The sequence below is a fragment of the Stegostoma tigrinum genome, chromosome 23 (assembly GCF_030684315.1).
Source record: "Stegostoma tigrinum isolate sSteTig4 chromosome 23, sSteTig4.hap1, whole genome shotgun sequence".
Lineage (NCBI taxonomy): Eukaryota > Metazoa > Chordata > Chondrichthyes > Orectolobiformes > Stegostomatidae > Stegostoma > Stegostoma tigrinum.
The window spans coordinates 34,049,208-34,074,145 of record NC_081376.1 but is presented as its reverse complement, the minus strand read 5'-3'; the positions used below and the strand labels follow the sequence as shown (position 1 = coordinate 34,074,145).

Sequence of the window (24,938 nt, the reverse complement as noted above, 5' to 3'; positions counted from 1 at the left end):
GACTTTAATGGATAAAATTAAATTCAATGCATTTAATTAATCCTTCATGAAAACAAACATCTGTATTAATAGTTTCTCAACAAATTCCGTTCAGCTTTTTATAACCACTCGAAGCTGTTAATCAAGCTACGAGTTTACGGCAGTTCACTTTGGCGAACAGCATTAGGGATGGTCCCTGGGTTTGGGGCACAGGGAAGAAACAGATTAGGAGGAAAAGAATGGTTAGGAAAGATAAGACTTTCAACAAAAGAGAGAGGGAACTGTCTTGTTAAGGCCTTGTTTTTATGTAATACTGAACAGAGCCAGAAAAACTGTATTTGTTGGGACAATGTCCAAGTTGCTTTCTTCCTTTGCCTATCTTGAAGGTACGTGTGACTGTAATGCCTCAAGCCTGAGAAAGAAAGATTTAAACATGTCACAGGCCTATTGCTTCACCAATCACAGGACCACACAGTGCAGCTGGAGGCCACTCAGCCCATTTTGGTTCTTCAAAGCTCTTTGATTAGATGGAGAGCCCTAACTCTTTCTTCATGGCTCTGCACTCTTTTCTATTACCATACATTCTACCGATTTCCTTTTGAAAATCATTTGATTTCCAGTGATCTTTCAAGCAGTTTATTCCAGAGCACATCAATATAGTGTGAAATAATACTCCTAAAAACATCATGGGTCATTTTACCCTCTGGTCACTAACTCTCTGGTGACTGAAATCAGGACCTACTACTTACTCTATTAAAGCCTCTCATGATTTTGAACACCTCTTTTTAATTTCTCCTTAACTTTCCTTACTGCAAGGAGAACAATTCAGGTTCATCAGTCTCTCCACAGAACTGAAGTTTTCACCCCTATTTAATTTGAATATAGCTCCTGTGCATTCTCATTGAGACTTACGAGTATTCCTCAAAAGTGGTACTTAGAACCAGACACCAGCTGAATGATTTGTAAAGATTTAGCAGAGTTACTTCCGCTGTCTCCTCAGTGAACCTGTTGTCTGATGCTCCAATAAAAACAACAACAGTTTTAAAGCTTGGAGATCTCAAAATAATGGTTAAATGGTTATGAGCAATGGAGAGATTTCTGCAAGCGGTCTCAGGGCCATGTGAAGGTGTTCCATCAAATAAAACGTCAGCATAAATGCTGACCTGTGACAATGGGATGTAAAGCTGATGTGCAGTAGATATGGCCTGCATGTGTCTCCAGTCCTACACCTATGCGTCAACTATTACTTACTCTCTCAAAGGGGCTGGACTGGTCAACTTTTATCTGAGGTGAAATATGCTGTTTTAATGGACACAGAAAAGGATTTGTAATGGGTTTCCTGCTCATCCACTAACACCACTGAATGTTGGCATGGAAATGGTCAGATCAACAAGTTAGCCAGTCTCTGGGACAGAAGAGAAGGGGTTCGATGGGGGACAACAGATAAAATAATAGTTGATGTGGAAATAAATCAAATACACAAATGACATACAAAACATCTAAAATAAATTGTCTCCAAACCAAACAATGAAAGATTAAAAAATAAATTACCTGCCATCTAAATGAAGTGGACAGGCACATGAAGCCAAGGTTTTTAGCCCAAATTCACAAACTAGTGGAGACAAATAGATGTTACATGATTTCACAGGCTGGGTGATTTAAAACACTCATTTTCAGTTCAATAATAGCTTTATGAACAGGAGGAAGATATATATCCTTTCAAGCCTGTTCCACTATTCAATCAGATCAGGGCTGATCTGAAACAAGTTCTCCACCCAACAAAACTAATCATCGCAGCTTTGAATTTTTTGGTTGCCTTTCCAGTCTCAATAGCTTTTTTGGGGAACAGTGTTCCAATTTCCACCACACATTCTGGGAGGAAGTTCAGCCTAACATAACCTTCACAACAGCCTGGCTTTAATTTTCAGGTTATACCCTCTTGTTCTGAATGTTCCCTCAACTAGAGGAAATCATTTATCTCTCTCTACCCAATCAAATCCTTCAATCATTTCAAGCATTTTAAATCACCCTTAATCCAGAGTTTCGCAAACTAGAATCTGCAAATGTAGGGGAACGTGACAGAACTTTTTGAAGAAGTAACGAAGAGGATTGATGAGAGGAGAGTCATGGATGTGATCTATATGAGCTTCATTAAGGCTTTCGACAAGGTACCTCATGGTAGACTGGTCAGCAAAGTTAGATCACATGGTACACACAACTGGCTTGAAGGTAGAATACAGAGGGTGGTGGTGGAGGGTTGCTTTTCAGATTGGAGGCCTGTGATCAATGGTGTGCCATAAGGATCGGTGCTGGGTCTACAGTTTTTCACCATTTATACATATGATTTGGATGTGAACATAGGAGATATGGTCAGTAAGTTTGTGGATGATAGCAAATTGCTGGTGTAATGGACAGCGAAGAAGGTGACTTCAGAGGACAATGGGATCTTGATCAGATGGACCAATGTGCTGAGGAGTGGCAAATGGAGTTTAATTTAAATAAATGTGAGGCGCTGCATTTCAAAAAGGCAAATCAGGGCAGGACTTGTACACTTAATGGTAAAGTCCTGGGGAGTGTTGCCAAACAAAGAGACCTTGGAATGCAGGTTCATAATTCCTTGAAAGTGGAGTCACAGGTAGATAGGATAATGAAGAAAGTGTGTGGTGTGCCTGCCTTTATTGGTCAGTGCATTGAGTATGGGAGCTGGGAGGTCATGTTGTGGCGGCACAAGACATTGTTTAGGCCACTTTTGGAATACTGCATGCAGTAACACCCTAGGGTCTTTCATGTCCTTTGGAAGGGCACAAGGGCCTAGGTTTACTGCCTCATCTGAGAGACAGCATCTCTGACAATGCAGCACTGCAGGGATACAGCAGAAATGTCTGCCTGGCATTTAGTGTTAATGTCCTGCACCCACAATCTTCTAACTCAGAGAACTAAGCCATGCCTGACAAGGACTGTCAAATCCCAAAAGGAGAAACTATAAATAGAGTCACATTTTGATGATTCCACCTCAAGATTTCTCCAATAGAAGAACATACTGGAAATACTCAGCTTGGCAACATCTGTGGAGAGAAAAAAAGAGTTAGCATTTTACCAAATAGGTCATAGACCTGAAAAATTTAATCTGTTTCTCTCCTCACAAATGCTGCCATACCTTCTGAGTATTTCCAGACTTTATTCCAGGCTTCCTGCAGCTGGAGTATTTTGCCTTTGTTGAGTTGTCTTTAATTTCAGCCACTTCTCTGTCACACCAACGCTCTCAATTAGGGAGCCAGAAATACCAGAAAATTCATAGTCACCAGGACAACCTCGTTCAACCTCTGCAAAATTGGCCCTCTCAGCTTAGCTGCTGCTAAAACCTTGTGTGTAATTTTTAGTATGCTCCCAGACCTGTCTATTCCAATGCCCTACTGGCTGGCCTTCCATCTTCTAACCTTAGTAAACATAAGCTCATCCAAAACTCTGTCACTCCGTTAGTAATTTGCATCAAGACTCAAACACCTCCCACCTCTTGTGCTCACTGACCCACACTGGTGCTCAATTTGGTTGCTCCTTCAAACACCTTCTTGACAAAAGGTTTTTTGATCATCTGTCCTAATATGTTGTTGCTTGCTGTAAGTTTAGTCTGATTTATACAGCAGTGAAGCACCTTTGGGTATTTTAAAATGTTAAAGGTGCTATATAAAAATGTATGTCAGGTCAATCAGTAATATCAGTAAACCTCAAGGACTGATATAACCCATAATTTCACAGGCCGTGGTGCACATTTCCGATGTTGGATCCCAGCACATCCCGTAGTGGTGCAGATAGGCTACTTACTGCTGTGTGACCTTTAGCATCTGTGAGTTTCTCCCCAGCGAAGATGTGAGCTTGCACCAGATTGTCAACATGGACCCAGTTCATCTTGGCATCAGGATTTCCGAAGGTGAAACTGAACAGTCATCTCTCAATATTCACCTGCAGCCATCAAGGTACAGATTTAATACAGACAAGCATTCAACAGTAATCACCATTAACATTAAGTACTGAAGCTTTGCTCACGTCGTATAGTGGCCTGCCTATTCCTAGCAATTCCCAAAATGTCACTAATCTGTATTCATGCTAGTTATGGCTCAGTAGCTGGCACATTTACATCTGAGATAAAGATTTACGGGTTCAAGTCTCATTCTAGTGATTTGAGAGCATAGTGCAGGCTGATACTGTGAGTGCTGCACTGTTCAGGTAAGATATAATATCCAACATTGTTTCAGGTAGTAAAATATTTTACAGTGCTATTTCAGAGTGATCCAGGATTACATTTCTCTTTCAATCAACATTACTCAAATAGATTATCTGATCTTTTATGTTGTTGCTGTGGAAACTTGCTCAGATTACGCCATATTTTGTACATTACAATAGGAAGGATATTTCAAAATAAGTATTTTGTAAAAACTAAAAGAATTACGGATGCTGTAAATCAGAAACAAAAACAGAAGTTGCTGGAAAAGCTCAGCAGGTCTGGCAACATCTCTAGAAAAAGTCAGAGTTAACATTTTGGGTCTGGCAGGTACTTTGTTAGTCATACAGCACTTTGGGACACCTTACATTAAAAATAGAAACTGTATTTTTAAAAAAATTCTTACTTTGTACTTACTGATTTAAAAAGTTCCAGTGATTTCAGACAAAGTTGGAACTTTGCAGCTGCCTCAATGAGCAGTTAGTATCTTGTTGAAGTGACTAAGTGATGAGATTTCTTACTAACAGATTGATTCCAATGTCATTGTGTGTGAAGCAATTTCTAATTGTAGCTTTTAGGACATCAGTGTCAACTCTATTAAACAATCTGAATGTGTAATGTTGCCATGACTGTAGAAAATTATCCTGATGGCCAGATGAGATTCCTAGTGGAGATATGATTTTGATGATAATTATCCAAGCCACGCTCACTGCTATCGCCTCTGACAGTTTTACTTCAACATTGCCTCAATCCCTTTCTGTGTTTGCTGACCTAAATCTGCTCCCATTTCGTAATACCTCTCATCCTTCTTTTCAAATCTCTGTATGTCCTAATCCCTCACGATCATGTACCCTTTTCTATGCCCACAACTCTGGGACCTCTCCATTCCATCAATTCTGGCCTCTTAAAGCATCAGAGGTTGTAACAGTTCCATCATTGGTGGCTGTGGTTTCAGCTCCATGAGCCATAATCTCTGAAATTCCCTTAACCATCCTTCCTGCTTCTCCCACTCCTCCTTTAAGGCATTGCTTAAAATATACCCATTTTAGTCACCTATCCTCATATCTCTTTATCTGATCCTCAGTCAGGGTTGCCCGAGAACATCCCTGGGATGTTTTACTATGTTGTTACATAAAAACATAAGAACATGTTGTTTTAGGCTTGTAAAATAACAAATCTTTCAAAGGAGTTCCATCAGCTTTCAGCCTTATCTGCTGAACAATAACTTTGATGTGGATGTCCCAGTGTTGGACTGGGGTGGGCAAAGTCAGAGGTCACACAATACCAGGTTATAGTCCAACAGGTTAATTTGAAATCACAAGCTTTTGGAGAGCTGCTCCTTTATCAGGTGACTTCTGTCGCCATTGCACCTGACTGTAACCTGGTGTTGTGTGATTTCTAACACCAGCTTTGAAATGTCTGATAGAAAATTATACTGAAAATCTAGGCAACCAAATATTCAATTCTGAAATTGACACCTTTATTCTCAGTTTCTTCTCTCTACACCCAGGTGTTAATCTGTCACCAAGTGTTTGTCCAGTACAATCAGGGTTTGATTTCATGAAGGTTATTTCGGTCATTAAAAATTCAATAATCTCACTCCCATAATCATTATCAAACCCAATTGCACAAAAGAGACAGCGGCCTTTGAAATATGCCTGGTGTTTTCATTTGCTATCAGGCAGGTTTGGGGAATAAGACAAATGAAACCTTTAAAGCAGGCAAATGCAAAAATACAATCACCAGAGAATTTAATAATTAACATTAGCATTTTATCAACATGAAAACACCAATTCAACAACTTGCATTTATATAGCACTTTGAATGTAGTCAAAAGATCCCAAGGTACTTCACAGGAGCTTAATCAAACAAAATCATACAGCAATATTTGATCAGATGACTTGACAGTAGGAGGCAGAGGCTGATGGTTGAAGGTTGTTTCTCGAACTGGAGGCCTGTGACTAGTGGTGTGCCACAGGGATCAGTGCTGGGATCTGTATTATTTGTTATTTATTTAAAAGATTTGGATGTGAATATACAAGGCATGATTAGAAAGTTTGTGGATGATACAAAATTAGGAGGTTAGTTGATAGCGAAGAAGGTTATCAAAAATTACAGAGGGATCTTGATAAGATGGGGAAGTGGGCTGAGGATTGGCAAATACAATTCAATACAGATAAGTGTGAGGTATTGTACTTTGGAAAGTCAAACCAAGGTAGGACTTATTGAGTAAATGGTAAGGTTCTGAGGAGTGTAGTGGAACAGAGGGACCCGGGGTACAAGTACATAGCTTGTTGAATGTGGCATCACTGGTGGACAGGGTGGTGAAGAAGGCATTTAGCATGCTGGCCTTCATTGGTCAAGGCATTGGGTAATAGGAGTTGGGACATTATGGTACAGTTGCATGAGTCGATGGTGAGGCTGCATTTGGAGTATTATATACAGTTTTAGTCACCCTGTTATGGGAAAGGCTTGGTTAAACTGGAAAGTGTACAAATATTTAGGAGGATGTTGCCAGGTCTAGTATACATGAGTCACAGGTTGAGGTTGGTCCAGATAGGACTTTAGTCCTTAGAACATACAGGAATGAGGTGTTACCTAATTGAAATGTATAAAATTGTGAGGGGCATAGATAGGATGAATGCAATAGTCTTTTTCCCAGGGATGGGGAATTGAAAACGAGAGGACATAGGTTTAAGGTGAGAGGGGAAGATTGAAGAAGCACTTGAGGGGCAACTTCTTCACATAGAGAGTGGTGCCTATTTGGATTGGGCTGCCAGAGGAAGTGGTCGAGGCAGGTACAAATGCAGCATTTTAAAAACATTTAGATAGATTCATGGATGTTAAGGGTTTAGAGGAATATGGATCAAATGTAGTCATTTGGAACTAGCCTAGATAACAAAGTGTGGAGCTGGATGAACACAGCAGGCCAAGCAGTATCTCAGGAGCGCAAAAGCTGACGTTTCGGGCCTAGACCCTTCATCAGAGAGGGGGATGGGGAGAGGGTTCTGGGATAAATAGGGAGAGAGGGGGAGGCAGACCGAAGATGGAGAGAAAAGAAGATAGGTGGAGAGGAGAGTATAGGTGGGGAGGTAGGGAGGGGATAGATCAGGAAATGGAGGTGCGGCTTGAGGGGGGAGGAAGGGATGGGTGAGAGGAAGAACAGGTCAGGGAGGCAGAGACAGGCTGGGCTGGTTTTGGGATGCAGTGGGGGTAGGGGATGAGCTGGGCTGGTTTTGGGATGCAGTGGGGGAAGGGGAGATTTTGAAGCTGGTGAAGTCCACATTGATACCATTGGGTTGCAGGGTTCCCAAGCGGAATATGAGTTGCTGTTCCTGCAACCTTCGGGTGGCATCATTGTGGCACTGCAGGAGGCCCATGATGGACATGTCATCTAAAGAATGGGGGGGAGTTGAAATGGTTCGCGACTGGGAGGTGCAGTTGTTTATTGCGAACCGAGCGGAGGTGTTCTGCAAAGCGGTCCCCAAGCCTCCGCTTGGTTTCCCCAATGTAGAGGAAGCCACACCGGGTACAGTGGATACAATATACCACGTTGGCAGATGTGCAGGTGAACATCTGCTTGATATGGAAAGTCATCTTGGGACCTGGGATGGGGGTGAGGGAGGAGGTGTGGGGGCAAGTGTAGCACTTCCTGCGGTTGCAGGGGAAGGTGCCGGGTGTGGTGGGGTTGGAGGGGAGTGTGGAGCGAACAAGGGAGTCGTGGAGAGAGTGCTCTCTCCGGAAAGCAGACAGGGGTGGGGATGGAAAAATGTCTTGGGTGGTGGGGTCAGATTGTAGATGGCGGAAGTGTCGGAGGATGCATTGTATAGTGGGCACCATGGTCACCATGGACCAGTTTGGGCTGAATGGCCTGTTTCCATGCTGCGTTACTCGATGACTATGAATAAAAACCTCGTAAGGAAGGTAGGTTTAAAGAAAGGATCTGCAACACTACAGTGTTTTCACAATCTCAGGACACCGCCCCTCAAATCTCATTATAGCCAACAAAGTCTGGTAATTGTTGTAATATTGGAGACATGGCTGCCAATTTGGACAAAGCAAGGTCACACAAACAGTAACGTGACAATGACCAGATAATCTGTTTCAGAGATATTGGTTGAAGGACAATCTAGATCAGGTCCATCCGTATTTTGCATCTGTACTTATAAAGGTTATTGCTATTCACAGTTTGTATGCTATCTTCACATACACTTGATTTCCTTTGTGGGACAAGAACATAATTTCTGTGGCCAACAAGTCCTGTAGAAGGACTTCTGGTTCAGAAGCAGGTGTGCTATTTATCGTACCACAAAATGCCCTCCTAATCCCAGGAAAACACTCCAATTAACATTAAGATGCTTGTTTCTAATGAAACTGGTGGAACACTTATGACTGACACAGTTAATGCAGGAACAGTTACAGGTGGATTTTCTTCCAATCAATCGGGGAATTTCAGTTGTGAACCTGATGAGTACTAAGAATAATATTTAGCACTAACATCTCTCTTACAGCTGCTGAGCTTTTCAGAAGGTTTTGAAATGCAGAGCAAGTTGATTCTACTGCAGAAGCGATTTTGTTCTTGTTTAAAGTACAATCACTTCACTGTGGGGCCTGCAGTGTTTGAATGTCTCAGATCTCTCTATCTCTCACTCACGCACACACACACACACACACACACACACACACACACAGATACACACACACACTCACTCACACACACACACACAGAGATACACACACACAGATACACACACACACTCACTCACACACACACACACACATGCACACATACTCACGCACACACACACTCACACACGCACACACACACTCACACACGCTCACACACACACGCTCACACACACACGCTCACACACACACGCTCACACACACACGCTCACACACACACGCATACACACACACGCATACACACACACGCATACACACACACAGAGATACACACACACAGAGATACACACACACAGATACACACACACATGCTCACATGCACAGATACACACACACACACACACACACACACCTTTGCAGAACACCTCCGCTCGGTTCGCAATAAGCAACTGCACCTCCCAGTCACAAACCATTTCCACTCCCCCTCCCATTCTTTAGATGACATGTCCATCATGGGCCTCCTGCACTGCCACAATGATGCCACCCGAAGGTTGCAGGAACAGCAACTCATATTCCGTTTGGGAACCCTGCAGCCTAATGGTATCAATGTGGACTTCACCTGCTTCAAAATCTCCCCTTCTCCCACCGCATCCCAAAACCAGCCCAGTTCATCCCCTCCCCCCACTGCACCACACAACCAGCCCAGCTCTTCCCCTCCACCCACTGCATCCCAAAACCAGTCCAACCTGTCTCTGCCTCCCTAACCTGTTCTTCCTCTCACCCATCCCTTCCTCCCACCCCAAGCCGCATCTCCATCTCCTACGTACTAACCTCATCCCACCTCCTTGACCTGTCCGTCTTCCCTGGACTGACCTATCCCCTCCCTACCTCCCCACCTATACTCTCCTCTCCACCTATCTTCTTTTCTCTCCATCTTCGGTCCGCCTCCCCCTCTCTCCCTATTTATTCCAGAGCCCTCACCCCATCCCCCTCTCTGATGAAGGGTCTAGGCCCGAAACATCAGCTTTTGTGCTCCTGAGATGCTGCTGGGCCTGCTGTGTTCATCCAGCTTCACATTTCATTATCTTGGACTCCCACAGTTACCTGAACTATACATCCTTGCAGCCTGCTTCCTCTAGGGACTCAATTCCATTCTCCCAGTTCCTCCGTTGTAGCGAACTTTGACAAGGGACTCTCCAAAATGTCCATCTTCTTTCAACCAAGGATTCCCCAGTGCCATGTCAACAGGGCCCTCAACTGGGTCTGACAAATCTCCCACACTTCTGTGTTCACCCTCTCTCTTCCCTCCCACAACAGCGATTGTGTTCCCCTTGTCCTTAACTACCATCCCACCAGCATCCACATCCTCAAGATCATCAGATGTCATTTTTGCCATCTCCAGCGAGATGCCACCACCAGACACATATTCCCCTGCCCTCCCTTGCCTGCCCTCCACAGAGAACAGCCCCTTTGCGACACACTGGACCACTCTTCCTTCATTCCCAACATCCCTCCCACAGCCCTACAGCACCTTCCCCTGCAACCGGCAAAGGTACAACACGTGCCCAATTACCTCCTCACTCCCCAGTACCCAAGGGCCCAAACATAGCTTTCAGGTGAAGCAGCTCTTTACCTGCACTTCACAGGTAAATCTAGTCTACTGCTCACAATGTGGTCTCCTCTACCTTGGGGAAACAAAGCATTGACTGGGTGACTGCTTCATAGAACATCTACGTTCTGCTCACAAAAAGGACCCTGAGCTTCCAGTTCCCTGTCACTTTAACACACCACCCTGTTCTCTGGCCAATTTCTCTGTCTCTGGTTTGCTGCAGGTTCCAGCAAAGCTCAATACAAGTTGGAAGAACAACTCCTCATTTTCCACTTGGGGACCCTGCAGCCCTCTGGACTGAATATTGAGTTCAATAATTTTAGGGCCTAAACTCTCCGATGTCCTAGCCCCCTACCCAACACACCAGGCCTTGTTATCACATAGTCTGCCATCACACACTACCTATTGTAACCCACAACCAGTTTTCATTCGCAGATATTCTCCCTCCTAGCCAGATGGTTGTCCTCTCCTTTGTCTGTCTTGTTTTTGTCTCTCTTTGGGCTCCATCCTCGCCTATCATTTACTCCTGAACACTTTGCCCCACCCTATCTTCTGCATATAAACTGAAATTTTCCTAGCTAGCATCATGAGAAAGGGTCACCAGACCCGAAACGTTAACTCTAATTTCACTTCACAGATGGTGCCAGACCGACTGAGCTTTTCCAGCAACTTCTGTTTTTGTTGTTGGTACAATTTGTCCCTGGTCTTGAAAGTCCTGTAGGTACTGTCAGATTGAAAAGTTGGTCTTCCAGCGTGGGATAATTTACATGGATGGAAATCCAGCACCTACTTCGGCATCAGATATCACATTAAGGAAGAGCACAAACCTCTTTTAGAAGGAAGTGATGAACAATATGGATCTTTGAAGGGCTGCATACAGACTGGCTGTACATTCACTCAGTGGGTATCACTCCTGCCTGTAACTCAGAAATTTGTAAGTTCAAGTCCCACTGTAAAACGTGAGCATTAAGAAGCAATCTTGACTGAATGTTGCACTATAGTACTGTAGTCAATCTCAGAACTGTGTCTAATTTTAAGGACAATAAAATTGGCCCACAGTGCCCTTGGGCCAGCATGCAGGCATAAAAGGTAAATAAGTATTCTTGCTCCTGATTGTTACCCATTGTGGGATAAAGGTGGCTGGGGGGAGGCACAATAAGATATCTGCAACACATCACAGTCAAAAGAGCAATCTGAGCAAGACAGTGTATTGTCAGGAACTAGTCCAAACTGTGTTCCTTCTTCTTGCTGGGAGAGAAATTTCAAAAGGCACATTGGCAAAACTTACACATCCTGTCCATTAAAGATGTTGAAAGATTAGTTGCCTGATGTTTAACTTCTGAGTGCAGGCCTCATGTTCAGAGAATGTTTAATTCATTGCATCTGCTGCTATATTTAAACTCTATCACACGACACTTGATATAGAGTTGCAGCACCGAGTAAATTATCAATAATACAGAGCCAACAGTTAGATGGGGAGATTTAAAATTTACAAACATACAGATCTTCCACTGTTTAGTCCTCAAATGGTACGAAATTGTGATCAGACATCACATTTAGTAAAATACAGTGGAAAATTCTGAGTGACTAATGACATCGTTGGATCAGTCAGGCAACGAGGTGGATGCAGAACAGGATTTATAGCAAACCACATCTATGTAAACAGAATCTTGAACTCATGACCAAAACTAGAGTTTAGCAAAATCTCTCAGTGAAACAGGATTATTTTTTGAAAAAAAATGCTGAGCAGAGGAAGGCAACTGAATGCAAATGTTGTGCAATTCTGGTTATTTGCAGTCTCTAGGTGTAACTAACTGAGACTGGAATTTGTGGAATCACAACACTGAATGCCACTGGGCAGAATTTGAAGGAAAACAATGGAGTTCTTCCTGATATTCTGGGCAATAATCCAAGTGATGAAACCCAATAGAGAAAGAACCTGATGATTTATTGTTCATGAGAGTTTCAGGAAGGGCAGAATGGGTAATTGAAACTGGGCGGCTGAGGTGTTTAGGGAAATGAGAAGGATGACACATTAAAGAGAAGCTGAGAGGCATCATAAGCGGCACTGGAGTTTAGGAGGAGAATTCCATACAGCATGAGGGATGATAGGCAAAGTGGGGATGGAAGAAGTAGATTAGACTTAGGGAGAGCAAGGTGTAGGATGGACATTGGGCGGGCTCCAGCAGAACTGCACTGGAGGCCCGATCCAACCAGGACAATGACTGCCCAATCATAATCAATGTTTCAAATAATAGTTGGCCTAGAAATGCTGTGATGATTTATGGATAATTTGTTCAAGGCATTGGGTTGATTAGAGATCTCTAGGTCTCCCCAGTTCCACCCTCTTGTGTATCTTCGATGACATTCATTAACTCTGTGTACAGTCATGCTTTCATCTGACTGGACTCTAAACTCTGATTTGTCTCCTTCAACCTCTCGCTCCTCCTCTAGAACATTTCAACTAAACTTTTGGTCATTGACCCCAATGTCTCCTTATGTGACCCATGACAAAAGATGGTTTGGTGTTCCTCCAGTGAAGTACCTTGGGAAATTTTATTACATGTAAAGCACTACATAAATTCAAATTACTATTGTAGATACATGTACCTTTCCAAGGCACTCCTTTAGCTGCCAGCACCATCTGATCAGCAATAGCTTTGGTCTTCGAGTAATGACCAACATGCCAGGGTGAAAGGTACAACAGAAAATTATACAGAACATTCTGGCAACTGTACAAGCCACTTTGAAAGTTTATCTCTTTTACTGGAGCTTTCCTTCCTCTTATAAATACCCTCTGTGTCATTCTCCACTCCCCCACCTCAGAGGGTGTGATTCCATCTATTTCATCTCCGACAATAGAAGTCATCTGGTGGGAAAGGCATAAAAACTATCCATCAGCCATCCTACACATGGAATCATGGTGGGGGAGACTGCAGAGTCTGCTGGGAGAGTGGAGGAGGTGTCTGGATAGTGCGTGGGTGTTCGTGCGGACTCTTGATGGAGGAGAGGCAAGTCTGAAACAGACAAGATGGAATGAAAGTGTCTCCAGAATAGAAAGGAAATCAGTGAATACGTTGTCCAGAGGTACTTATGGTACTGTACCTTCATTCCCCTGGTGTATCTGTTATCCTCCAAAGACCACATTCACTGTGCTGGTGTATTAAACATGGAATATTTCGTTGGAGGCACCCTAGAAATAAAACAGGACAAGCCTGTGTTCACAGCACTATGCAAGCTTCATTAAAGGTGACTAAACCTGGATCCAATCAAGTGATCCTGGGTTCATTTGTTGATTAGTTTGAAGGCTGAGGTAGACAGATTTTTGGTCTCCAGGGATTCAAGAGGAGTTGGCAAGAAGGTAGAAGTAAAACAGAAGATTGTCAATGCCTGCTCCCAGGTCTTACGTTCTTAAGAATTTCTCTTTGTTTAAAACAAATAACAGGCTAAAAGCTCGTTGTGAAATGCACAGCCATCAAAACAGACAGTCATCAGAAAAACTGGAAATGATTGCAGGACCAAAATTTCATTTTCGTAAAACGAAAGGAAAAGCATGATTTGTATATATTCACAGGTGACATTTTTAATGACCACAGGACATCCTGACGCACCTTATAGCCACCAAAGTACTTTGTGTAGTGTAGCTTCAGTTAAAATGTACTGTGGTGGTCAATTTTTGCAAATCAAGTTCCCACAAATGGCATTGTGTTTAAGTAGAATTGTACTTGTGCATGTAATGTTAATTCAGATATAAATATTGACCAGGATGCCAGGGGATCTTGGAGAAGGGGATCTTGTACACTTGCCTGTGAATGCAATGGAGCCTTGGTTTAATATCTCACTTGAAAGATGACACAACATCAGGACTGCATTGATGTGGCAGCCTAATAGATACACTTGCAAAGTCAACTTTGTCTCTACATGTCTCTCTCCTCCTTAAATCTCACCTCCTTGACCAAGCCTTTAATTACCCCTCCTAATTAATTTGCTTTAATGTCTATTTTCTCTGGTTACTATTCTTTCAAAGTGCCAGATGATGTTCTTGTACATTAAAGGTGCCATATAAATGTTCATTATAATGAGCCAATTTATTGGGTTCTCACCATCAATAACTTGTCTCGTTCCACCATTACAGGTTCAATTTGATCTTCGTGAAGCTGCAAAAATAAATAGAAAAACATGACATAAAACAAAATCTCAATAGTAATGTCATTGTAACCCACCAAATGATATCCTTCTAGTGCTTAATCACTTTTTGTTGACCCCTCCCCCACACAAGAGGAAATAATTTTTAATTTTTGGAATGTCTCTATTAAATTTTCAGTCCTATCTCTGGCCAATCTGAGCAACATTCAGAGATATATCCATTCATCAATAACTATTTCTGTCCACAATGTGCAAGCTTTAGCAACTTACAATTGGTGTCACTTAAGTGTCTGCCTTCTGTGTTTCACCTTTGAACCATTTCAGCTCCCTGCATCTGGGCTTTGGGATTTGTAGGCAGTGAAGGATTCATGATAATTCACTGTCAGTTGGCTCCCGAAACCGCTCAGTGACAATGAGTCAAAATCCATTTTAGCTGTGAAAAGCACTTATAATTGATGACATGATCTGATGCCTCATTCCCTTTAAATTGCTTACTCAAAATGCATCCCTGAGCAAGTAGATATCCCCAGTGCACAGCCACTTTTACATAATGCAACTGTTGAATCTTTAAGGCTGAATATCCTGCTAAGTTCAAAATTAAGTTTGCTTCCCAAAAGCATAACATATTTGCTTTGGGCTGACATCTCACAAACTACACCCCCTCTCTACTTTTAGTTCCACAAGGAAAAGTGTTGAAGTTGGGGGAAAAACAAGGGCAAAAAACTTTGCCTCCCACCACCCCAAGTTAGACACTGTTCTCCTGTTTAGAGCCTGTCAGAGCCCCAGTTTCCAGGTCAATCAGTAGTTCACAATAATGGCCAATATTTATTTTGTGTTTGAATTTGGTTTATTGTTGTCAAATGTACTGAGATACAGTGAGAAGTGCTGTTTCACGTGCTAAGCAGGAAGATTGTACTATACAAATTGCATCAGTATAACAAAACAGAATGCAAAATACAGCGTTACAGCTGCAAAGAAGGTGCAGAGAGAGAGAGAGGCCAGAACTAACATTTGAGAGGTGGGTTCAAAAGTCTGATGACAGTGGGGGAGAAACTGTTCTTGAATCTGTTAATATTTCTGTGCAAACTTTTATATCTTCTGCTTGACGGGAGAGGGTGGAAGAGAGTGTAACTGGGGTGGGATGGGTCTTTACGTCGGTTGCTGTCCCGAGGCAGCTGGAAGTATAGATGGAGTCGATGGGTGGAAGGCTGGTTTGTGTGGTGGACTGGGCTGTGTCCATGACTCTCTGTAGTTCCTTGCAATCTTGGGAAAAGCAGTTGCCATACCAAGCTGAGATGCTCCCAGATAAGATGCTTCCTAAGGTGTATGGAGAGAAATTGGTGGGAGTCCTTGTGGACATGCTGAATTTCCTTAGCATCCTGAGGCAGTAGAGACATTGTTGTGGGTCTTGAATGCTGCGTGATGTGGGTGGACCAGAACAGCTTGTTAGTGATCATCACTCCGAGGAACTTGATACTCTCGATCATCTCCATCTCAGCTGTGTTGATGCAGACAGGGGCGTTCCCTCCACTCTGCTCCCTGAAGTCATTGACGAGCTCCTTTGTTTTGCTGACATTGATGGAGAGATTGCTGGCTTTACACCATGCTGCTAAGTATTCTATCTCCTTCCTGTACTCCGTCTCATCATGGTTTGAGATCTGACCTACAACTGTGGTGGCGTCATAAACTTGTAAATAGACGTGGCAGGATTTAACTCAAAATTTTAACTGTTCCTCCCCCCACAGATGTTGCCAGACTACTGAACATTTCCTGTCTTATTTCAGATTTCCAGCATCCATGATATTTTACTGTTATTAACATTTGTGTCCCGGAAGGAAATGTAAGGAACAGAATCATGTCTTCCTGCTCCTGATTGTCACCAAATGGCTGTGAACAAATGAGGAAAGGATTGGTCATCACTGTGATGCCTCACATAGTGTAACAGCCTTGTAGCCCTCAGTGACACATGGATTGATGACAATGGGAAAGCTGCTGTACCAGTGAAATCAAACCGACAGAAAAGCCTCCAGGCAGCAGCCGGCCACTGAATCTGATACTCTCTCTAATGAGGTAATTCAGAATGATCAGCAACAAATTAAGAAATTGACAGATGTTAGACAATGCCTTGCCTCCACAAATGCCCACTCTTCAATTATTGAAGAGCTAGTTTCCAAATCCCTTGAACTCCTATCAGTCTACTTTCAGGTAACTGGAGAGAAGCCAAGAAAGGGCATTAAAATTTAACAAAGGACTGTAATTTATTCGCCGTCTCAGTGAAGGTGGAGGGCCACAGACAGAGCAGTAAATAGACTACACTGCTGGCTGAAAGAATCTGTGCTCGAAGACATTCTACTCCTGGAGATTTCAAACCATTCAATTCTTCAAAGCAATGATGTGCAACATATAAAAAAAAGACTGGCATTTCAACAGCACTGTCCACAATGACCTTGGAACATCTCAAAGTGCTTTACAGCCAAACAATTACTTTTGAAGCATTCTCCTTGTTGTAGTTTAGGAAACAAGGTATACAGAGCAAGAGCCCCAAAAAGTAATGATCAGATAATGGCTGATGGATAATTACTCTCTCCCTTCTCAAGCAAATATAAAAGAAATACCAGAAATTTAGATCTTCGAAAGGGCATAGCCAAATTGGGATAAAAACTGGCCAAAACAATTGGGATAACTCCTCTGTTGTTCTACAAGAAGATGTTGTGGGATCTTTTATTCCCACTGGAGAGGGTTTAGTGTTCCATCTGAATCATGGCATCTCTAATTACACGCCATTCTTATTATCATATTCCTCTTGCCTCTGAGTCGGAGGATCGTGGATTGACGTCCCTCTCTAGGACTTCAGGACAAGATCAGTGTTGACTCTCCAGTGGAGTACAGAGGGAATGCAGCACTGTCAGTCATACTGTGTCTCAGAAGAGATGTTACATTGACACATTGTCTTCCCTCTCAAGTGAATATGAAAAATATCAGTGCCCTAAAAATACTAAAATTTAGAATTTCAGAAGGATAGGTTTTTGGGTGGGACAATATATAGCAGGTGAAGTTCAATGCAAAGAGGTTTAGGGAGATGCATTTGGTGGGAAGAACATGGACAGACAATACAAGTATGCATCACAATATTCTAAAAGCTGTGCAAGCCAGAAGGAGGTGAATGTATATTTGCACAGACCACTGAAGGTGGTAGGATAGGTGGAGAGGGAGTTCATAAAGCATACAGCATTGTTGACTTTATTAAGAGCCAGGAGATGATGTTGAACTCATACAAGACACATTCAGCAGGAATACAGTTCTGAGTTCCACACTATAGGGAGTATATAAATGTATTGAATATTGTGCAGTTGAGATTTACAAGAACGGTTCCAGGGATGAGAAATTTCAAACACGACAACAGATTGGACAGATTGAGACTGTTCTCCTTGGAAGGAAGAAGGCTAAGAGGTGGCCTGGTAGAGGTTTTCACAATCATGAGGGGTCTGGATACAGGATAACTAGATTAGAAATAAACTGTTTCTGTTCATGAAAGGATCAAGAACAAGATGGAACAGATTTGAAGCGACTTGCAAAAGAAGCAAATATGATGTGGGAAACCTCTTTTTCCAACAGCAAGTATTTGGGTCTGGAATGCTCTGCCTGGGAGTGTGTTGGAGAAAGGTTCAATTCAGGAATTCAAGGACAATTGTTTTTACTTAACAAATTGTTCAATGTGTAGGATTTTGGGAGAAAAGGCAGGAGAATGGCAGTAAATATTGAGGCTCATTTGGAGAGCCAATGAAGATATAATGGGCCATGGGATCTCCCTCTGGACCCGAACAACTGGCAATAAAGCATGCTAGCATTTCATGAGGTTGTGAAAGGCTTTTTATAAAGATACATCTTTCCTCTTGGCATAGGAGTGCAGTCAGCAGCCCAAATGTTATGCTGAAGTACTTGGAGTAGGATTTGAACTCACATGTTTTGACTCAATAGCACAAGCAGTGCACACTAAACCATATTTCCACCATACTTCACAGAACACATTAACTGCAGGAGTGGTCCAGTTGGACTGCTACGGAGGTCAGGCCAACCCCTCTTCCCTTTAACCTACTGGCTTCTGGAATGGAATACTAATCAGATTGCGCTCTCACGAACAATCCCTCTCTCTTCACCAATTCTTAGCCCAATGTCTACTTTAGTGGGAAAGCTACTTCTCCAACTGCCCACCATCCAACTCTACACCCTCTCCCCACCCCACAATGATGCTGAGCCATCATTTGTGAAACAAAAAGATTGTGAATCAATAAAACAGTGAAAAGGAAAAACCTACTGCTCCTGCATTATCCAAATGAGGCTGTAATACTCACTTGTTCTGTGACTGACATTTCGTAGGAAGCAGCATGATAAACACAATCAACCCCTTCACAGGCCTGATACAGAATGTCATAATCCCTAATGTCACCCTGTAAAAAGGCAGAAAGTAATTCCGTCAGATCATCAGTCATTTAGAACCTTGTGACTTATGGAATCAATGGTGGAGCTATTAAGCTCCACTGGAAACACCATACAATTAGCAATGGCACAGGAACAAAATATTAAACAAACTAGTTTGAGGGGTTCAGAATTATGAGGCGTTCTAATCCAGGAGCAAAAATAAAGCCATGTGGAGATGAGAAGATGTTTTTCAATGCAATGAGTTGTTGTGATCTGGAAAGGGCAGTGGAGCAGATTTAATTGTGACTTTCAAAGGGACATTGGATTAACGCTTCAAAAGGAAAACATTCGCTACACCATGGGGAAAAGGCAGGACAGTGGCATAATTGGATAGTTCTTTCAAAGAGCCAGCACACGTTGATGAGACAATTGGTCTCCTTCAATGCGCCAAGATTCGATAATAAAAGTTCCCTATCCTATTTTTTTCTGTCACAATACACTCAATGGCTAGTACACATCAAAATGTAAGTTTTAAGATATGGATGTTCCATTATGAGTAGCAGAGGGCAGGGGAGGAGAGAGTTTTTAAAATCAATTCACGGGATATAGGTGTTGCTGGATGGACCAACATTTATTGTTCACCTCCAGGTGAGTTTCAGAAGATGGCAGTGAGCTGCCTTTTTGAACCATTGCAGTCCATTTTGTGAAGGCACACCTACAATGCCATAAAGGGAGGGAGTCTCAGGATTTTGTCCCAGCTACACTGAAGAAACAATGATACATTTCCCTATCAGGATGGTGTGTGGATTGAATTGGTGCTGCTCTCGTAGATCTGGCAGACAGACAGGGCAAGCAGAGAGTCTATGAGGAAGAGTACGCAGTTGGAAAGGCAAAGTGGCAGTCAGTGCGATGGGTTGAGGTGCATCTACTTCAATGCAAGAAGTGTCAGGAATAAGGGCGACCAACTTAGAGGGTGGATCAATACTTGGAACTATGATGTTGTGGCCATTATGAAGACTTGAATAATACAGGGCAGGAATGGTTGTTGGATGTTCTGGGGTATAGATGTTTCAAAAGGAGTAGGGAGGGAGGTAAAAGAGGTGGGGGAGTGGCATTGCTAATCAGGGATGGTATCACAGCTGCAGAAAAGAAGGTCGTGGAGGAGGGTTTGTCCACTGAGTCAGTATGGGAGAAGTCAGAAACAGGAAAGGAGCAGTCACTTTATTGGGAGTTTTCTACAGACCCTCCAATAGGAACAAAGACACTGAAAAACAGATTGGGAGGCAGATTTTGGATGGGTGCAGAAGTAATAGGGTCGTTGTCATGGGTGATTTCAACTTACCTAATATAGACTGGAACCTCCCAAGTGCAAGTAATTTGGATGGAGCAGATTTTGTCAGGTGTGTCCAGGAAGGATTTCTGACTCAATGGTAGATAGGCCAACTAGCGAGGAGGCCATGTTGGATTTGGTGCTTGGGCAACAAATCAGGCCAGATGTCAGATCTCTTGGTGGCAGAGCATTTCTGTGATAGTGATCGCAACTCCCTGACCTTTACTATAGCCATGGAGAGGGATAGGAGCAGATGGTATGGGAAAGGACTTAATTGGGGGAGGGGTAAATTATCATGCTATTAGGCAAGAACTGCAGAGCATAAATTGGGAACAGATGTTCTCAGGGAAATGCATGACAGAAATGTGGAGGTTGTTTAGGGAGCAATTGTTGTGAGTTCTGGATAGGTTTGTCCCACTGAGGCAAGGAAGGGATGGTAAGGTGAAGGAACGTTGGATGACAAGACATGTAGAATATCTAATCAAGAGCAAGAAGGAAGCTTACTTAAGGTTGAGGAAGCAAGGATTGGACAGAGCTCTGGAGGGCTACAAGGAAACCAGGAAGTAACTGAAGATTGAACTTAGGAGAGCTAGAAGGGAGTCTGAGAAAATGATGGCGGTAAGATCAAGGAAAACCCTAAGGCTTTCTCTGCTTATGTGAGGAACAGAGGGTGGCCAGAGTGAGGGTACAGCCAATCAGGGATAGTGGAGGGATCTTGTGCTGGAGTCAGAGGACGTAGGAGAGCTCCTTAATGAATACTTTGCTTCAGTATTCACCAGTGAGAGGGACCTTGATGTTTGTGAGGACAGTGTGAAACAGGCTGATACGCTCAAACAGGTTGATGTTAGGAAGGAGGAAATTTTGAAAAAACATGAGGATAGATAAATACCCTGGGGCAGACGGGATATTTCCAAGGTTACTAAGGGAGGAGAGGGAAGAGACTGCTGCCCCTTTGGCAATGATATTTCCTTTCTCACTGTCCACTGGAGCAGTACCAGAAGATTGGAGGGTGGCAAATGTCTTTCCCTTGTTCAAAAAAGGGAATAGGGATAATCTTGGAAATTACAGACCAGTCAGTCTTACTTCTGTGGTAGGTAAATTATTGGAGAAGATTCTGAGAGATGATATTTATGATTATTTGGAAAAGCACAGTTTGATTAGAAATAGCCAGCATGGCTTTGTGAGGGGCAGGTCATGCCTCACAAGCCTTATTGATTTCTTTGAGTACGTGACAAAATACATTGATGAAGGTAGAGCAGTGGATGTAGTATATATGGATTTTAGCACGGCATTCAATAAGGTTCCATATGGTAGACTCATTAAGAAAGTTAGGAGGCATGGGATTCAGGGAAATTTGGCTGTCTGGACCCAAAACTGGCAGTCCAATAGAAAACAGAGGGTGGTAGTAGATGAAAAGTATTCAGCCTGGAGCTCGGTGACCAGTGGTGTTCCGCAGGGATCTGTTCTGGGACCTCTGCTCTTTGTGATCTTTATAAACAACTTGGATGAGGAAGTGGAAGGGTGGATTAGTAAATTTGCCGATGACACGAAGGTTGGTGGAGTTGTGGACAGCATGGAGGGATGTTGTAGGTTGCAACAGGACATTGACAGGATGCAGAGCTGGGTAAAAAAAGTGGCAGATGGAATTCAACCCAGAAAAGTGTGAAGTAATTCATTTTTGAAGGTCAAATTTGAATGCAGAATATAGGGTTAATGGCAGGATTCTTGGCAGTGTGGAGGAACAGAGGGATCTTGGGGTCCATGTCCATAGATCCCTCAAAATCGCTACCCAAGTTGATAGGGTTGCAAAGAAGGCGTATGGTCTGTTGGCTTTCATTGGCAGGGGAATTGAGTTTAAGAGCCGTGAGGTTATGCTGCAGCTCTATAAAGCTCTGGTTAGACCACACTTGGAATATTGTGTTCAGTTCTGGTCACCTCATTACAGGAAGGATGTGGAAGTTTTAGAGAGGGTACAGAGGAGATTGACCAGGATGCTGCCTGGACTGGAGAGCAGGTCTAATGAGGAAAGGTTGAGGGAGTTAGGTATCTTTCCATTGAGCAAAGAAGGATGAGAGGTGACTTGATAGAGGTTTACCATATGATGAGAGACATAGATAGAGTGAATAATCAGAGACTTTTTCCCGGGCGGAAATTACTAATCTGAGGGGGTATAACTTTAAGGTGATTGGAGGAAGGTATAGGGGAGATGTCAGAAGTAGGTTCTTCACACAGAGAGTGTTGGGCGTGTGGAGTGCACTGCCGGCAGTGGTAGTGGAGTCAGATACTTTAGAGGCTTTTAAACGACTCTTGGATAGGCACATGGATGATAGTATAATGCAGTGTATGTAGGGTAGTTTAATCTTGGTAGGATAATAGGTCAGCACAAAATCATGGGCCGAAGGGCCTGTACTGTGCTATACTGTTCTACGTTCCATCAGGATGGTCATGTCAGGCAGCCCATAGGAGGAGACTAGAGGGTGGTGCTTGATGAAGATGGACATATTCAAGAACCTATCGTGTCAATTTGTGGGTGGGGCATTTATTGACTGGAGATCAGGTGATGAAACGGTCGGGAAAATGGGAATCCCAGTTAATGAGAATCACTAGCTCTGCAGATAACCACAAGTATAACAAGTGGGCCACAAGGTGCTGGGTTATCTAAAGGTCACATGAAGGAGGACATTGGGTTATGGGTGAATCACGTAGGGTCTGACACCAAACAGACACTCTGGAATTTGTTCTGGTAACCTTTAGAAAAGGAACACAGATATTTTCAGACCCATACCACAGGAGATATGTTTCAGGTTTGGTGGGGGTGAGATTGAGTCAGACAGCAGAAGGTTCAGAAAAAGCCCTGACCCGAGAGGGGTCCTTGCTCATTTCAAGCATTTTAATGGGTTAACCACCCACGATTTTGTAAAATCAGTGGTGAGCTACATGAGTTCCCACAGACTCTTCAACATTTTAGGTTTCATCAAGGCAAGGGGCCATGATTTAATAAATGTGAACAAGTGAAGTAACATGCTTTTAGAAGGTAACTTCACATAAAGTAAAACTTCTATAAGCAAAATTAAGTCATTTTGATTCAACTGTGTACGTTAAGTAATGAATCTAACCGATTGTTTGCCAATACCCAACACCAGCTATCATTTACACACTCCCTTTCATGTCATTCTACAGAACATCTGTTTCAGCAACAACGCAGAATTGTTCTCGTGTTGACTGAAGAGAATTTAATTTGTAGAAAGACTATTAATCAAAGTAACTATCATTCACCTAGCCAGACACCTGAGTCCCTGGATAAATCTCTGAGTCCACTTCAGTTACACAAACCTGCTACTGATGTTGTCTTTCTGCACAAGTTAATATTAGTAGCAAACGTAAACATTGTGCCTTTGACCTGATCTCTCACTTAACTAATGAAACCCTTTGACCAATCTCTGAATTTCCAGTAAATATCATATTTGCAAGTAATCAGCCTTCAGTCTGAAAGACCAATTACTGGAGAGATAGTACATTGGATAGACTTAACCTTAAATTTCCCTCATCACTGGCAGTTAAGGTGCTAGTCACTGTGTGGAGCACTGTTCCAGATCAATTAAAAATAATTTTCAATGTAAGTCATACAGAATAAAAAGATATAACTTGCATTTAGCTAGTGCCTTTTATGACAAGTAACTGGAAAGTTTGCATGTTTGGGAGTTAGGTGGGAACTGTCCTGAATCTGAGAGCGCTTAAAACATACCCAAAACAATTACAGGTGAGAAAGCCCACTTGGCACATTTAGCCTGTCTGTTTCTGCCTCTGGCTACACTTTATTTTCCCCAGAGCGTTGGAGGCTGAGGGGTGACCTTATAGAGCTTTATAAAATCATGAGGGGCATGGATAGGGTGAATAGTCAAGGTCTTTTCCCCAGGGTAGGGGAGTCCAAAACAAGGCAAGGTTTAAGGTCAGGGTGGAAAGATGTAGAAGGGATCCAAGAGGCAACTTTTTCATGCAGAGGGTGGCAAGTGTAAGGAATGATTTGCCACAGGAAGAGTGGAGGCTGGTACAATTATAACATTTAAAAGGCACCTGGATAGTTATATGAATAGAAAGGGTTTAGAGGAATATGGGCCAAATGCTGACAAATGGGACTGGATTTATTTAGGATATCTGACCGGAATGGTTGAGTTGGACCAAAGGGTCTTTTTCTGTGCTGTACACCTCTATGACTCTGGGAAATTTCCTGATGTTAATGCAGAATTTGCTCTTTCTCTAAATCAAAGCTTTGATACTTGCCTAATGGTGCCAATTTTTAATTTGTAGTAACACCCTAGGATTTATCTGTTTTATCATATTTACCATCTGATATAAAGACCCTCTAATGGGGTTGAAAAGCTCATCTCCAGTCTTTCCTCATCCCAAAATGCTCTGATAGTTTCTGTTTCAAGCTGTTCAGGCATGTCATTACCTGCCTCGAGAGTAGGTGGGACTTGACTGTGGTCCTACTGGCACAATCTTTTGAAGTTAGGAGTCAATCTCCTCAACCCTAACTAACATCCACACAATGAAGAACATGAAAAGCATAACAACAAGAGCAACAAAACTAGACTGTGGGGCAGAGGGGG

At 42.8% G+C, this 24,938-nt stretch overlaps 1 protein-coding gene across 1 annotated transcript in view; it reads right to left on the bottom strand.

Moving 5' to 3' along the window:
* Positions 1-268: 268 nt before the first annotated feature.
* Positions 269-24,938, bottom strand: part of sdr42e2 (short chain dehydrogenase/reductase family 42E, member 2) — a 30,014-nt gene continuing 5,344 nt past the window's right edge. Inside the window, 9 exon segments of the mRNA XM_059653870.1 lie at positions 269-375; positions 3,508-3,631; positions 3,802-3,939; positions 12,979-13,120; positions 13,511-13,597; positions 13,599-13,626; positions 14,537-14,563; positions 14,566-14,590; positions 18,932-19,027. Coding sequence (XP_059509853.1) covers positions 269-375; positions 3,508-3,631; positions 3,802-3,939; positions 12,979-13,120; positions 13,511-13,597; positions 13,599-13,626; positions 14,537-14,563; positions 14,566-14,590; positions 18,932-19,027 — 774 coding nt within the window.